The sequence below is a fragment of the Chroicocephalus ridibundus genome, chromosome 1 (genome assembly GCF_963924245.1).
Source record: "Chroicocephalus ridibundus chromosome 1, bChrRid1.1, whole genome shotgun sequence".
Taxonomy (NCBI): Eukaryota; Metazoa; Chordata; class Aves; order Charadriiformes; family Laridae; genus Chroicocephalus; species Chroicocephalus ridibundus.
Genome location: NC_086284.1, coordinates 214,196,001 through 214,213,840, shown reverse-complemented (window position 1 = coordinate 214,213,840; position 17,840 = coordinate 214,196,001). Strand labels below are relative to the sequence as shown.

Sequence of the window (17,840 nt, the reverse complement as noted above, 5' to 3'; positions counted from 1 at the left end):
GAATTTTACATGCCATATCTTCATTTAAAAGCTGTGGCACGCATTAAATTTAATTACTCTCCTTCTATGGCTTAAATTGAGGGCAGCTTCAAAAATGAGGGTGGCTTCTATTAAACTTAATTACTTTTCCCTGCAGTCTGCATGGTTAGTAATCGCGGGTAGATTCTAAACAAAGATACAGTAGAGAGATTCTTTTATGAGAATAGGGCTGGAAAGTAGCCTATAAAACATAGAGAGATGCCAAATACCTTTTATGCCCAGCTTTAATTTATTATTGCTATTGTTAGCTAGTATAATAATAATAATAATGTTTCAGTGTAATTAAGAAGGTATTGCTGGGGAAGGGGTGTTAGTTGAATTTGGCCTTTAAATGTTTAAGCCATGAATTCTTCAATTTCTTCAAGTTCTTTCGCAGATTTATGGGGTGAAAAAAGGTTAATGATAGAATTTTTTTTACAATGTGTTCTATTGACTATAGATGGCAGATCTGACAGTTAAAATGAAAATTGTTCCAGAAGAAACTTGAGTCAAACTAATTATTGGAGATGTTATAGGGATGTATAATTATATTCACCTTTAAAAAAAAAAAAAAAAGGAAAAGAGAGAGGGGAAAAAAGTTTTATTACAACTGTGCTTTTTAAAGAACAAGTGGAGAAATAAAAGCTGTAATTGTTCTTAATTATAGCTAACTGTAATTGCACACGACCGCAATATGCAGCACATCAGCAGCAGATTAAGAGATCCTGGCATATGTGTAGTGTACAGAGCAACTTTGAGCAGAGGTGTAGTTTTATGAATATAGTTATGTATAATTTAGGTCTCCTACTTTGGATTCCATCCGTGTTGATTTTATTTTATTTTTATGGCTATTGTGGCAAGATAATTGTCACTTGGAAAGTGCTGCTGCAGTGATTTATCTGTTCCAAATGAGTCAAAAACCTTCAAAAGGAAAACTTGTTTTCTTTTACACCAATGATGGGATGTGACCAGGAGAGATTTTTCTCAAATGCCCTTGTGTATCTACTGATGCAGATAAATGGCTAGCAGGATTATTTTTTTTTTAAGCATCTCAGCATAATCAGTACCGAGCTCCCAAGGATTTTGCAGCATGGTTGAAAATCTTGGTTAGCAATCTATCCACAAGTTCTTTTTACATTCAAACCCCTCGACAATGTAACCCACGAGTCTTTAGCCCATGTGAAAATGCTGCTTTGAACAAAATCTAGGAAAGCGAATGCCTAGAGGTAGACCCTGATTTCTTCTCTTTGCACCTGATTTGCAGTCTAACTTTTTATTTTCAGCTGCGTGCACACAGCTCCTGGTTTTGAGTGTAATTTACCTCTAAAGCATTAAGCTTTTGTTACATAGTGAACTAAAGAGGGAATGAAGATGCTTAAAGGAGGCCGTTGAGCTTCAAAACTACTGGTTTTATTTCCTACTGCAAAACAGCTCATTGCTGAAAGAGTGAGGGTCAGTGGGCACCGTATTGTCGATGAATGTGTGCGTGTTCTTGTGATGGTAATTTCTGCATCTCTCGAGTACTTCAGATGCATTCAGTCTTTGTCTTGATGTGCCAGGATCCTCTCAGACGTTCCCAACCTGTTTTAAGCTGTTCCTTTTACCCAAAAATAAATAAAATCCATCTGTCGCTGAATGCTTTCCTTCCAAAACATAGTTTTGCAAAATGTTTCAGTCTTGGACCAGCAGCAGAGTTGATACAGCCTAAACTTTGTGGACCAGAAGGGAACTTTGAGGCTGCTGGGATAGGGTTGGGTTTTTGCCCTGTTTGCTGGCACAAACTGGAGCCCCGGTTGTAAGGAGCTGTACTTCGACGTTTGTTCGACTTGGTAGTTTGGGAGAAGTGTGTGTGCCTACCCCAAAGCAGTAGAGAAGGTTTTACCGAAAGAACCGTGTGTTTCTAAAACAGGGGTTCCACCAAGGACAGTGATGCACAAGAAGTGCAGACTTCTGAGAGCAGGCAGCAGCAGCACCAAGAAATTGGGAGAAATCACAGCAAAAAGAAGAGGCAAAATGGATGGCTGGTTACACGAGGAAGCATGCAAAGTTGTAGGCATAATAGAGGTTAAAACTCATTCTTGCAGGTACCAGTGAGAAAGCAAAACTTGTTGTTTCAAAAGATTTACCGCATGGAGAGTCTCCTGATAACCAGCATGTTCTAAATAAAGCATTCGCTTCAAATGGCAGCACCGTAGCAAAAATGTATCTATTACAGGGCTGCTAATAAGCAAATGTGAGCAATATTTCTTGACAGCAGGCTGTGGGTGTTTTTTAATAAATCTGTGTTAAGTAGAAAAGGAATAAAAGCTGAAACCCAAATAGCAAACCACTTTGGCTACTGTTTTCTCACTCCAAGTATAGATGGATGCGTCGACCCCAATCAGAAATTCTCGAAGGATAATTCTGGTTAGTAGAAGCTAATGTGGAATTAAATGTGTATACATTTGTGTATGCGCTCCCAGAAAAAAACTAATGATACGATTCCAAATGCTGAACATGTTCCCCACTCCTCTTTGTTAATACAGTGTTGCTTATGCTTGGCAATAAACTATTATTTCTGTGCTACTTCTGTAATTACATTTAATAATCAGCTCTCACAGTCCAATAGTATTAAACGTAGGAGTCTTTTCAACAAACTATGATAAATAGCTCCTTGCAGAACTGTTGTACTTGAGGAAGCTTTATGGCTCTCTTTGTAAGATTTGTCATTTTCTTAATGCAGCTTCAAAAAGCTTCTGAGCTTCGTTATGGACCGTCACTGTATTTTTTTCCCTTCCCCCTCTGCCTGTGAGTGTAGCTGGGTAAATGAAGCTTAATGTGCCATTTCCAAGCACTGTGACACTCCTCCAGGGCTGGTTACATTTACCATTGCTAAAGTCTAAATAAGTGAGTTTTAATGAGCAGGAATGCTTGCTAATAGCTGATTCAGGTACTTAGTAGTCCATGTTATTTAACTGTGGTAGAATTACAGAACATAAATGGTCTGATGATTAATAGATGTACCTGCTATATATTGCAGCCTAATAGTTCTTGCCATTAAAGAACTATCTTAACATCTTCTGGTTTGGATGTGGTTGGGGAGAAAAGGACTTGCTGGTAGATTTATAATCGCTGGTAACTTACACCTTAAAACACTTTATATAATAATTCCACAACACCATCAATATATTGTTCCGTAACAACAACGAACTCGTTAGAGAACGGCGATACTTGTGTACTTCAGCTTCCCAAGGCAGCCAGCTCAGCAGATTTAGTCTCTCTGCTTAGGGCTGTCAAAAGTAAATTCAACCCATCCTTTTAAGGTCAGAAATAAGACAGTGAATTAGATCTTAATCTCCTTTCTTCTCTTGTCCTGTTAATTTTGGGCAGTGGTAGAGGGACCAGTAAGAACAGCGCTTGACTGTGTTGTTTTAAACACTTCTGATTTGTGGACGAGCAGGTGGCAAGAGGCGAAAAAAAAGGCAAAAAAAAACCCCAACAGATGAACAACAAATGAACAAGAATGAAGAAATAATAGCGTCCAACATCTGTTGCGGTTTGCGCTGAGATACTCCAGAAGACACGGCAGTATTTATGGAAATAGTGTAAGGACTGTTTTGAGCTGCGGCTAATGGGGCACAGGCTGCTGCCTGCCAGGCTCCTTCACTGAGCCCCTGCTGCGTTTCGCCTGCTCCATCCCACGTTTCAGCCCGATATCATTGTTTTTTTGGATCACCAGGAGGAGATGTCAGGACAGAAAGGCGCGGAGTAGTGACTTTATACCTGACTAACCAGTAGGGAGAAGGGCCGTGACTATTTCAGCAGGTGGATTAAAAGGCAATATGGGCAGATGGCTGAAGGAGATGTTGGCACCGCCGGTGTTCCTGGTGGAGTTGAGCTGTTTTCAGTAGTTCCTGTATCTATCCGGTGAAACCTCTGATAAAGAAAAGCATCCAAAATGTAGGGAGGCTTTTCCAAAGTCATCGAATGCTTCCTCAGAGCTGGGCTAAGGTAGCTGCAGCATTTATCAAAGCTGGTTTCTGTTCGCATGGCTGGGGGTGCAGACAGAGGAGCGTGCATCTGCCTGCAGTACAGCACGTGGCCGTGCCCAGCATCCCTCCGGCTGCATGGCGCTTGAGCAAGACCTGTCCTTGTGAGAATTCTGGTATTTGAGAGTTCACTGCTTTCAAAACTGGAAGTAGGAAGCCCCCAAAGCCTGTAAAGCTGTGGAGTTTTGGGGGAGGAGTTGGTTTTTTGGTGTTCCCCCCCCCCCCAACAAGGCAGTTCCTGTAGAAAACAAGTTGTTTGCATATTAAATTGAGCAAGGCCATCCCCTTCCGAAGTAATGTTAGTTCTTCTAAGATGCCTATATTTTAGCATCTCACTTTGTTCCAGAAGTCCCTCAGCTTCACAAAACTTCAGAGGTTCCCAAATGCATGTCTCTGCCCGGTCTGCATTGGGTACAAAAATGAGTAAGTATTTGAATTCATAATAGCTGAAGTATCCAAGTTTTTCTGGTTCAGTAATGTATTTTGAGACCAGGATCAGCTGCCATTTCCAAGCTTGGCATTTCTTGGTGGAGAATCAAGAGTTGGTTCTCTGAAATAAGTTTAAATAAAGGCTCCAAATTCTTTGAGTGGTTTCATGTCTGCGTCTATTAGTGAAAACATCCAACACCAGGGAATACCGAAGTTTTGAACTATTAGCTTGTGAAAAGGAGGGGCGGGGGCGGGGGGGGGGGGGGGGGGAAGAGTGAGGTGGGGGCATTCAATGGAAAACAGTTGTTAGGGTGGCTTTTCCTTTTTGGCATTCGTCACCTCAGACATCAACATTTGACCCCACCAACAGCTGCTGCATGATAAAAGACATTTGTGTAGATGGTACATATAACTGTTTCCCGCACCCTACACAAATATGAGAGTCTTAAATATCAGAAGATATTTACTGCAGCCCTGTACAATATCCTAGAAACTAAGGAAAGAATCTAGGCCATCACTGTCTGTAGTACTTTAATAATTTCCCTATCTTTCTTCATATGTTTTATGTATCCTTGAGATTATATGACTTCTTCGGTATAATTAACAGATGACCCAGAGTTCTCCTTCAGTTCTACATTTGTACAACTGGGTTTGACCTCAAATTACTGCTGAGACTTCAGGCGGGATTCCCCTCCTTTTCTTTGCACAGTGGAAAAGAGATGGTGGCCAAGTAAAACACTGCAACCAATGGAAACGGTAGCATGAGCTACAGATAAGTCAAATACCAAGTGTGCAAAATTTTCCACCCAGTGAGGTTACAGTAGATTTAATGAGCATATGGGGAGGAACTCCTGCTCTGGTGTGGATGGTCTTTCCTCTCATTTTGGAGAGAAACAGGGTATTTTCCTCCCACTGAGCTCATGCAGCTCCCTGAGGCAGGAACCTGTGCATCACTTCTCTCTCTCCCTGCACTAACAGGGTGAGGATGTCGGAGTTGGTACCACGGTGGATTCTCCTACATGTTCTTCCTGCTGCTTGCTGTGCTCCAGAGAGCCAAATTCTGTACCGGTGGTACTTCTTTCCTTCATTTCTGAGTCATTACCTTTCAAAGGTTCTTTAGGAAGAAATCCTTTACTGTGAGGGTGGTGAGACACTGGCCCAGGTTGCCCAGAGAAGCTGTGGCTGCCCCATCTCTGGAGGTGTTCAAGGCCAGGCTGGATGGGGCTTTGAGCAGCCTGGTCTAGTGGGAGGTGTCCCTGCCCAAGGCAGGGGGGTTGGAACGAGATGACCTTTAAGGTCCCTTCCAACCCAAACCAGTCCATGATTATATGAAAATGCAGCACTTCCCCAGCAAAACACAGGGCAACAGCAGTCCCTGTGCTGCAACAGCCAGATCTGCACATCCACAGCAGCAGGGGAATGACCTTGGAGCAGAACACCAAAGCGGGACCTTTCTTCATTTCTTCTCTGTGCCCTGGCATTTCCCCCTGATGACCCTGGCTAAATTGCATCCTATCTGTGTCCCCACTGCCAATCTATAAAACGGACACACCGCTGTGCTGCTTCCACCTATTCATTTTTATGTTGCTCTTTAACACCAGAACAGAAGATACAAGAGAGAGGAGCTTCCGTCTGATGTCCTTGGTGGGGACTTACACAAGAGGCCAAGATCTTAGTTCTGTTTTGTAGGTAAATTGCAAGGAGGGAGGATTTAGCCTGAATTATGCTTTAACTTGTAAGTTATAATATTGTTGTCTTCAAAGATTTTGGAGTAGGGGGGTAAAACAAGACTTAATTTTTTATGAAATATATAAAATAGTCACATGTTTTATTTGGGGTATTATTTGTATGCTAGATATACACCGGACTTACACTGTTTTGGTGGCAGGCGCTTAGCACTGAACACACAGAGATTTCTTTCCCCCTTACCTAAGGAGGAACGAAAAATTCAGAGTAGCAAATTTAGAATAGTGAAAAATGCAGCTTTTAAAAATAATCATGGGAGAAAACAACAAGCATGTTTGCTCATGTCCTTTATCTCAGTCAGCTAATCTTGCAGAATGACAGCTTGTATAGAAATAGATTTTTACATATGAACTTGTTACATCACTTCCTAAAAAAAGAGTATTTAGCTTGTACTTAAATAGCACATTCAGAGGCTGTTTATGCAGTATTTCTGCTGCAAATGTATGATCCTTGTTAGGTAGCTAAGCTCTGTGTGAAGTTTTAAAACTGCAATGTATTTATTTGCTGCTTACTGCGTGAAAGATAAAATACTTACAAAAGAATCAGTTTGAAATCTTGATTAATTTTTTTTTAAAGATTAAATTTTCTTCTACCATTTTGGTCTTTACTGGCCATAGGGAACAATTAGAAAATAAAAGATATACTAAAAGCTTATGATATAGAGAAAGAAAGTCTTCTATGAAGTCCATCAAATTAGTCATAGCAAAACTGAATTCGAAATTTAAACCCCATACTTTATCCAAATGTGGCTTGTTTATTTTGCTGCACTCTAACAAAGCTGAGAAACTATCCAATTTAAAACCGGTGAAATATCTTGTGTCTTACGATGGTATTTCAATACATGCTATTAATTCTTCCAAGTGAACTCGGATGTAGTCCCCCCATGTGATTTTAGGAAGAGCAGAGACAACAATGTGTCTTTGGAGGTGCTGTTTTTCAGCTGAAATGTGAAATCAATGTCCTGACCATTTGTGGTCATTAAAAATCCCACGGCAGTTTTCTGCAAGAGTAGAGGCATTGACTCCCAAGTCTTGGTGAAATTCCAACTAAGTAATTATATTCCTCCTGATACAACCTTCCTTTTAAAGCTAATTTAATGTTCCTCTTCAGCTGTTCTCCCCTGCTTTAAGTGGAAAATCCTTCATTTCCCTTTGTAAACTTTTCTTTAGTTCTGCTTTATACTGACAATTAGTAGCTGTCTTTTCTCTTGCCACATCACTGATACACGTCGATGCAGTAGCAGCGAGCATGTGTGCAGGCATGGACCCCTACAATTAAAAAAGTTGTTTATTGATGGTCTGGTTAAAAGCCATTGAAATTAATGGCATGTATCCCTTTGAGTTGGTGGTCACAGGAGCCGTCGACACTGTAGCTGAGAGCTGTTGCCCAACTGGATGTTTTGGACCCTTCTCTACCCTGATTTTCTTGCACAGCAGAGTGTAGCGTGGAGGGACTGTTGGTGATACGGTGTCTGCTCCCCATCGGCCTGTAGGCAGAGCCAGGAAAGAGCGGTCGAAAGCATCGGGTGCGTTGTTTGTTCTGGCAAGCCTGATTTGCCCGTGGGGCAAAACAAAGAACATCTTCACGGTTATGCAATATTTGGAAATATTTCAAGGTAGAACTTCCTAGTTATCAACATGATTGCAATTTGTTACACACACCTTATCAACACAATTGGCATATACAGTTATGCCCGCAGTGGATATTCCTGGAAAAATATATAATTTTTCAAGTGATCCTCTCAAATACCTCATTTCTCGTCAACTTGTTCTTATTTCTGTTCACAATTAATGCTTGTGCCAGGTGTAGGACTCTGTTTAGTAAAGGGTGGAATGTTTCACCCAAAGCAGAAATATCAGCTTAAACTTTGGGGTTTTTTTGTGCTTCATGGAATATGAGCAGAAATGATAGAACTAATTGCTGCTACATGTCCTGGGGAATGGAATGGGTCATGGTCTCTTGTCCTGGAGACAACAGGACCTTCTAACGCTCCTGGCTGAAACAACGGCTGCTGGCTCTGATGCCTACAACCATGACCTCAGTGTTTGGACGCTTCTCTTCACAAGTTGGAAGATTCTGCATCTTGGGGGGTTTTGGCTTGAATTTGTGCTGCTTTCTGAATAGAACACTATACAGAGCCCTTCTTCAGCTTCATCCTTATCCTTATGTTCTTATCCTCGTGTGCCTCGTGCGCCGTAGGCGGGCTTTATCCTCTCCCCAAAGTGTGAGATGGGAAAAGGAAGAACGGTGACACGATTGCAGGAATGTGTTGCTGCCTTTCTTTTCGCATCTTCCTTAGCACCCCAGTGGATTGCTTTGCTTGAATCCATATGCTTTTCTTTTCAGAACAAAAATTGTTCTTGATGGAGACCTAAGGCTTTCCAAATCACTAATGGCCATGATCCTGCAGAAGCAAAAATTTTTCCGAAGCATAGTCTTGACTCGCATGGTTTGAACTCAGTTCTAGCTAAGTGTCCTGGCATGCATCTAGCAGAATACACACAGAATTACCTTAGCTGCCCTTTAAACCCCTCCCCTGCTCTTGTGCCTCAGTTCACATCCCTGCAGAAGCACAGTGTAGAGTATTAAACCGGACAAAAGCGTTGCACAGTGAAACCTCGGAGCTGTGTTGTGCTAAACCCTGCACGTAGGTGGGTAACAACAGCTGCCAGTCAGCCTCTGAGAGAAGAGCACCATATGATCTCTCGGTGAACAAAACATTTAATACAAACACAACGCTTTCCAAATATTCTGAAGAGTTTTCCCGAACAACTTTCTTTAAACAAAACTAATAGGCAGTAAAGTCTGTTTGCTGATCTTTATGCAGATCTTCCCACTTCCACTTCACTATAAGGTTTTGACTAAAATATTTATACTTTTCTGCTTTGGTACACATCCTACTCCGATCCTACGGGAAGGATTTCTCATCCTGTAGAGAGAAATGACAAAATGTGTGTGTGGTGCTTGGCTCGCCCACGCTGGCTTGCTGAGTTCGGAGAACAGCTGTGTAAGTCCTTTCCGGAGGGTGCAGAGCCTCTGTAGTAGGTTAAAGCTCCTCACAGGTCTAGTGAACAATTTGTAAACCTGCAGTTTGATTTTTTTCTTTTTTTTTGGGCGAGCACGTGTGATGAGGTAGCATTTTGGGGTGCAGACCTCCCACCCGGGACCCTTCTGGCTTCAACAGCACCTTCACCTTCCATATGTATGGACCACGCTGCCCCAGATCCGTCCTGCGCAGCCGAACACAAAACGCTGGGAAATTGTAAATGACCTTCTCGGGAAGGCTGCGACTGCACTTCGTAATGTCACCCTCCACCTAACAGCTTCTCCAGGGTCTTTAGCCTTGTCCTCTTCTGTCCTTAGCATTACTGTGCATTAGCTTATCCCACTTGCATTGGCACTGATTTCAGTGGAATTGGGGGCAGCCCTGACGAAGTATTTACGTTTCCATCCTTACCTTTTTCCAAGGTCACCCTTTCATATGGTAGGTAGGACGTGAAAATACATGACCTTATACTCATTTTCCCTTTGACTATTATCCTTCTCTTGGTTTTGTCCATGAAAAAAAACCCCAAAACTTTTTTCTGTAGATACATTAAATTATGAGTTATGTTTATTGTATGTGTCATTTGGGAGTACTAGGGATCCGAAAATTGGTTGTATAAGTCTGGCATCAGTTTCTTGAAATACTGCAGAATAAGTATCCATTATCTTTAAATAAACTTTAAGGGTTTTCTTGATGAGTAATTTGCTCCATAAGATTTTCTTTTTTAAACTCCCATGAAGTATATTTATAGAGCAGTGTTTCAATTCCTGATATTTATAGGACACTTACAGTGGACATTAACCATCTTCAGCAGTCCGTGTACCATTTATTTCCAGTGACATTGCAGGGATAATTGTGTTTGTTTTCTAGGAAAATGGTATTTTTAGTTTAATAATCTAAAGGGGTTTTAATTATTTTTTTAATGGTTTACGTGTTTACTAAGTTGATGAGAAACAGTGATATCTTTGGATAGCTCGGAAGTAATCAGACTTCTCTTCTACTTGTGAGTTTCACAGTTTTATTTGAGTTTGATCTATATTTCAAAAATCGCTACCTTACACATTTTTTCAAAAAATTGGAATTTGATCTGACCAAATGTGAAACTGGCAACACAATTAATTACATTAAAAATGTATATGCTAAAGGCCCGCAGCATCTTTGTTTAAGATTCTGATCACATTCAGATTTTTTTACCACTGTATTGACTATTTAATAATTGTTTTCATAAGGCCAGCATCTCTTGTAGAGAGGGTTATTTAACAAAAATGAAAATCTTTAGAAATTTAGATGCACCGATCACTCACTGCTCCGCTCAGAAGCTGACACTGTGTTTCCAGTTTAACATCCTCTTTTAAACATAGCTTCTTCTGCTTCGTGATGCTTCCTGCAGTACACACCTGCGATTTGCCTCGTTGTCTCTTTCTTTAAGCTGGATGAGCAACTGCTATTTTATAAAATGTGCTCCCCTATCCTAAAGCAACAAGGTTTGTGCTACTCTGTCATTAGAGCGATAATAGATAGCTAAAGGCGAGGGAGCCCCTTTTGAAGAAGAAACAAAGCTTGACTTTTTCTTCCAGGTTCTTTCCCCAGAAAAGCATTTCGATGAAAGGAAACGGTGTCTGTGATCAGTGGTGGAAGGGAAAAATTTCCTGACTGTTGGAACCATTTAGTGATCCAGTTCTTTGATGGGTTACAGAAAATATCATATTAATTCCTTGAACTGTATAAGTTATGAGTAGGGCTTGGAAAATCAGGTGGTATGATACCAACGTGCAGGAGAGTTTAATGAAAATAAAATATCTAGAATGTACGGCTGTATCAAATTGCCCTATAGAAACCAAGTCCGTATTGCTCCACTCTAATTGCGTTTCCTTATCTCTTTCCATTCTCTTCCTCCTGCTCCTGGCTCTCACCTTTGATGTCATTTAAATCATGGACTTTGTTCATCACAGGCACTTGTTAAATACATACCTGTCTGCCTTTGCTGGGATGGGAACCGGCTCTTCTGAGAGGGCTTATCATAGAATCACAGAATGGTTTGGGTTGGAGGGGACCTTAAAGGTCATCTAGTTCCACTCCCCTGCCATGGGCAGGGTCACCTCCCACTAGACCAGGCTGCTCAAAGCCCCATCCAGCCTGGCCTTGAACACCTCCAGGGATGGGGCAGCCACAGCTTCTCTGGGCAACCTGGGCCAGCGTGGAATGTATCCATTGGTCTGATGCTGAATGGTGTGTACAAGAAAAGCATGTGAGCCATCTCTTTATTTTTTGCTTATTCCTCTTTGCAACCACCGAGCAGGGTTCTGCTCTGTGCCTTTTGAAGCAAAGCACTGGGACGTTTAAGGCAACCTTCCGTGACCGGCAAACTGCACGGCTTGAAGATAGAGACTCAACAAAAATGCAAAGCCGTGCGTGTTTAGCGGGACCATTTTATCTTCTCTGACACTATAATGGAGTCTACAATTTGCAGCGTAACCATTAAGGAAAAAGCCTGGGTGTCGCCATGGGGTGCTCAATAAAAAAAATAAATTAACAATTAAAAATCCAAGACCCTTGTAGCTGCTCATAGTTCATATAGTGCCAAAAAGCATGGGGGATCTACAACTAAAGAGGAGTTCCAAATTATTGTGTTTTTACTATAACTCTGTAGTTGCCCCATAAAAAAAAAAAGTTGCTTCAGGACATGGTAAAGCTCTACAAGAGCCTTGAAAAACATCTTTCTTTTTTCTTTTTTTTTGTCTTTGGATTCATAAAGAAATTTGACTTGGGGGTTTGGTCTGTATTTATAAGGTTTATACACTCACAACCAAAATGTGTAGGCTTGGTTCCGTCCTTAGAGATCACTAGATTCATGGTTTTGGGACTTGTTAAGGCAACTATCATCACCACTCCCCCCCCCAAAAAAAAAAAAGATTAAATTTTTTTACCTACCCTGTATGTAAAAGTTGATGGAAGGATTTTCTATTCCTCAGCTGTAAATAAGAAGAGAGTGTTATGTTGAGAATTGTCCCATACCACAAGTTCAAGCTACAGATGTGCAATTTTGGACTTTGGATCTCAGCTGAAGCAAATAGGGTGTGACCTGACGAGCTCTCTTTCATGTAGCAAACTTCAACATAGGACAGAGGGTTTATAACTGGACGGGCAAAGCGTCCAATAAGGTGGACCTCGGGTCAAGTGTAGGAGAATGAGCCCCTTTATGCCTCCCTGCTGGTTTGTTAGGGTCTTATACATGGGAGAGAAAGGAGAAATGGCGCTATCCAGCTGTTTTCCCGATCTTTGGATAAGGCCTAAGCAGATATTCTGGAGAGGCGAACAAGGACGTACAGTGGTGGTAGATCTGGGATGTGTTTTAAGGACAGACGTAGGTAATGATAATGTATTTAATTGTGCTTTAACGTGACGTACCGGCTACATTAGCCCACTTTCACTCTCTCACACTCGGTTTCCCTCAAACAAATTGCAAACCCACAAAACACCTTCAAACAAGTAAATAGGATCAAAAATCACATATTTGGAAAACAGCTATTGCCTAAAACCCAATATAAGAAGAATTAACATTAACATGGTATTTCACGTTACCATGACACGGTTATACATCTGTCTAATGTCTTGCTTTTGCTGCAGCACTGGAAAAAGGGAACTTTTAACTTTTTAACTTTTAAAAAAGGGAACTTTTTCCAGTGGAAAATTGGCCCAGTACTACGTTTTGGCTATGTAGGATTATGCCGTGCTGGCATTTGAAACAGTGATAATTTTATGCTGAAAAAATGAGTAATTGAACCATTGAGAACTTTATTCTGATGAAATCCTTAGATCACACTCCATCATCTGTTTTTCACATTCTTGTGTATATGATCATGCAAACGTTGCATCCGCAAATGACGCATTTGCGTATAAAGCTGTGTATAAAGCACTCCTATAAAATATAAGCAGTATAAAGGCATCTTTAAAATTTTATAGCTTCTTTAAACACAAGCCAATTTTTCCTCTCTTTGTGTCTTTCAGAGAGACTGCCACAGAGTTATCTGGATCATTACCCAGGTAAGCAAGTTGCTCTAAGCTGCATCTGTGTACCAGTCTCTGGAAGGTGCTGAAAGAAGCACGACCTTTTGAGCCGGAACACGATCCTTTTCCTAAGGAAAACCGCTGGGATATTGAAAACTGGGGGTGCAGAGAGGAGAACACGCACTGCGTGCCGTAGACAGACAAATGACTATGAAATACTGGCGCAACCAGATCTCCCCAGCTTCAAGCGACACGCTGAAGTTGCTTTGAGGCTTAGCAGAATTGTGCACCTGATGAGGAGAAGAAACCCAGATGTGGCTTTCCTCCAGCTGTGCAATTACACCCATTGCAGGTGTTTTGGCTTTTGCTTTAAATTTCACCTGAGGGATGAGGGGAGGTAAACGTGGAGGTAGGAGGAGGCAAAAACACTGGAATCTTAAGGCATTTTCATTTGGAAAGCAGCTTAGACCAAATTCTTCTGTGCTGAGAAAGCTTTTCATAAAATAATAGAACTAGACAAGACTCCCAGGCTGCAATAGAAGCTTTTGAAGAGAGACCTGCCTACGTATTGTCAGAGGATGCAATAAAATGCTGTAATCATGCAGACAGAGAAAAGGGTGGAGAGAAGGGAAACAAAAAAAAATCTGATACGGTAACCTGTCACTTAGCAGAGATGCAAAAAAACGGTGCTCACAGTCCTCTTGCATCTTCTGCCACCAGTTTTGCCCTTTGAGGTGTAGGGGTTTTTAATGAGATGATGGTTTGGGGTTTTTTGATATGCTCTGATTAATACCAATGATGTAGTTCATCCAATATATAATGTTAAAAGGGTATTTCAACAAGAAAATCAGTTTTCTTTAAGCATGGTAACACATACAAGTTATTTCTGCTTCTAAGGAAGAGAAAATTTGTCTGCCTTTCTTTATGGTGCCTGTGGTATATATTAGTTGGCTTGACTGTGTTGTTAAGTTGTAAAAATGTAGACTTTCACTGTGTGTGATGGTTTTTCCCCCCTTTGTAATGTATCGCCTTGTTCTGTAGGTACAAGCTTGTATAATTTAGATGAGGTGTTCGTTCATTAGGTACCTTTCTTCTTATGACTTACCATCCCCAGTTGTGCAAGCAAAAATGCTGGTGAAATGCCAAGCGTTTGAAGTGCTGACCAACGATTAGCCTACCTGACACGTAAGACATTTTATTCATCTTCATTGCAAAAGAATTACAATTCTTCATACATACAAAAAAAGGAAGTAGAGATTCAGCAGAGTAGCTGTCTCTTTGATTAGGAGTGTCAATAACACAGCCTAGCTGTATCTTTTACTGGTTTCAGTGCTAAAATATTTCCAGTTTGACAGCATGCCCCTAATTGGGTAGGTATTACATGACTAATATACTGGAAACATGAAGTCCTTGTACTGCAGAAATGAATTCCACTTTAAATTAAAGTAAAAATGAGAGGTATAGGTGCTTGAATAAACATCCAGTTTCATACTTGCCATTAATGATCGCCTAAATGTGTTTTTTGAATTATTACCACAAGGCTTTAATTTTAGCTGTGGCAAGATGTCGCAAGTAAAAATCAGATTATACAAGCAATGTGCACAAGGCATTGTAATTGTGTTATAAATATTAAAACCAATGATCTTGTCTTGATTTAAAACAAATGTTTACAGCTGTGCGCAGATTGGCTTGTCCTCCAGCCTTCTCGGGGATTCACCTGTTCCTGCAGTTCCTTGGGGTTTTTAAACTTATGTTACGATGTATTAATCTAATATTTTGGGTTCTTCTTTCAAACTTCAAGTGAACCATTTTGCTATTATTAATTCATAACAGTGAAGCAGTCTAATTTCTCCACCAACACCACATCTTCTTCCGCCCTCGCCCTGCAACTGCTTTATAGCCTATAAAATTTTAGGTGTTGCACCTTGAAATGATGAAACTAATAACCACTTTCCCCTAGTCACTGTGCTCGTCATATATTGTCCAGTGGGGCAGAAAAAGCCCTCTGTAATGCTAGAAATCTCTCACTTGTGCAGGCAACCACGATGCCTCTTCTCAGGGCAATAATGACTCGTAGGTATATTTGTGGCCAGGACTGATTAAATCCTTTTCAAGCTTTCGCAAACCCGGTGGAAGGGCTTTCACTGGAAGTGACGTGTGAGCAGTTGTGTCTGTACTTGACTGTCAGGAAGGCTTAGGCACTAGTGGCACTAATTTTTTGTTGTCATAAAAAAAAATAAATAAACCCGACGATGAAAAAAAATTCTCCAAAACCCCTTCTGAATTTTACATAGTTGAATTAAAGTTAGGGATTTGTTCCCAGGAAGCCCTGTAAATCGTCAGAAGTTACAGAAGAGAATATTTTGAATATTTGCTCTTCTCCTGTAGTAACCAAGAGAGGTTAGTTATGGGCATTTTTAAAAGAGAAAATATAACAAAGTGTCTTGCTAAATGGTGACTTTTAAATATAGTAATTTCCCCTTAAATACTGCTGATTGATCTCTAATGATTATATTCAAGAGGCAGAAGAAATTACCTTACTTCTTGCCACTGAAGAACGTGTATCATTGATAGGCAAAGGGAGAAATATCTGAGTTAGTGGATATCATTTAGAAGGAAAGCTAATAGATTAACTTTGCCTGTAGAAAGATATAAAAATATTCAGCACGGTTATATTGTGTCAGTTCTAATTTACCAGTTATTTCTGATGATTTGGGGAAGCTCAGGCAAGAGAAGGAATTGAAAATTTAAACTTAAAATATGATAAAGAAGCTTTACAGTTTTTATATTAAATGACATTATTATATCCGTGAAAGTATATTGTTTTTTTCGAAGAAAGGCTTTCTCTGTGCAACAGCACATCAAAGAACGGATCTTCACAAGGAAAACTTTATAATAATATTAAGTTGTTCATTGCATGACCTATTTAGAGTACTCGGATACTTCTTGTTGTAGACTACATAATTAAATTTTAAATGGAACATGATAAAGAAATTATACTGGTGATCTCTAGAGATTTGAATACCCTATTTGGATCTTTACAAGAGAGTAGTGAAGGCATTCTTTAAAATTTAATAAAGGTCTGGCCTATATTTTTTTTTTCCCGTTAGATGTTCTATAGCTGCTATGGCAGTCCTATTTCAAACTGTATTTGTTCTCAACATTACATAGATGGTACCTGCGATAACAGACCCAACTAAAAGTATTAGAAGAAATATACCTTAACTTGAGAATTCCACCATTTAAACATGATACAGAACGATTAACGAATGAAGATAAGCTCCTAAAACCTTGTGGTACCTAAGCTTGCGACCAGCTTTTGCGAGCAGCGGCTGAGCTCAGCGGTCGAGGGGAGCAGTAAATTAGGGAGGCGGAGCGCTGGAGCACAGCGCAAAGCCCCGTGGGCACAAGGGAGATGATGTTTGGAGCTTAAACGAGAAAATGCTCAGCTTCAATATCAAAGGAGTGATTTCAGTCTCTAGCCACTTCTGTTTGTTTCTGGCAAAGTTACTTTATATTTAAAGAAGAACAAATATTTTAAATATAGACTAACCACATGGATTATTTATTTGCTTAATACTAGGTTAGTAATGATAACAGAAGTAAAAATTAGGCTACTTTTCCACTTTTATGTAGTGACTCAGTTTTACATTTCACTCGGGGGTGGGAGTAAAGTTTAACTGGTCAGTTCCTCCTGCAAGCTGTTCTTATTTACTGCTAAAAAAAAAAAAAATAAAGAGAATAATTTGCATAGATTTTTTTGTAAAAAATATTGTAGAAAGATCTCTGCAGCCCCTGCTTAAATCATGAGCATAACTCCGGAAAACTTGTATTTTGAGGTAAAGGCCATCTTAAACCTGACATTTAGAAATCTTTTTAGAAGGGTGGGAGGAAATCTGCAATGAAATATAACGGCATGGGATACATTGATGTGAAAATTATCGAGTATCTTCAAAACGGAAATTTAAATCTTTAGCTTTTCTTAGAATTGTAATAATTTGCAAACTTTCTATATTTTAAACCACAAGTCTGGAGTAAGGTACAAATTCTAAGCCCTCCTGAGCTGGGGTTTTATTCTTCACCTTTCCATAAATTTCTTTAATAGTGTCTAAGTTCCATTTACTGTAGAGACTTACGTTCTTGCATGTCTGTGGCATTTGGAAAATAGAATTTAAGTACCGAAGTCACTTTGGTACTTTTGAAAAATGTTAACCTGCAACTTCACCATTATTTAAATCTAATGCAACTAAGCTTTTATCTAAAGGGAAAAGAAGAATTGACAACCCACCATATGACAAGCAAAATGAAATCTCTTGATCACTAACTGTCAGCAGTCTTTCTAATACCATTGTGTTAGGGAATGATATGTCTTCCAAGGAGCTAAGTACACAAGGTTTTGAATCATTTCTGTCTTGACAGCCTAACCCAAGTAACTACTTGTAAGTGCTTGGATGAATTATAAAATTTATGTGGCTCTGCAGAGTGAGTTAATAAAACATCTGTGAGCATTTTAATTACTATAAAATGAAAAGGATTTTTTCCTGACAGTAATAGGGGCATGGACT

At 40.1% G+C, this 17,840-nt stretch overlaps 1 protein-coding gene across 2 annotated transcripts in view; it reads left to right on the top strand.

Annotated features, from left to right (window-relative positions):
- CELF2 (CUGBP Elav-like family member 2) overlaps positions 1-17,840 on the top strand; it is a 561,996-nt gene that overhangs the window by 237,129 nt on the left and 307,027 nt on the right. For both annotated transcript variants that reach the window (XM_063323650.1, XM_063323640.1), the window contains one exon: positions 13,276-13,311. Coding sequence is in view for 1 of the 2 variants with exons in the window: in XM_063323640.1 (XP_063179710.1) it covers positions 13,276-13,311 (36 nt within the window). In the remaining variant the exon portion in view is untranslated. The remainder of the gene's footprint in view (positions 1-13,275; positions 13,312-17,840) is intronic.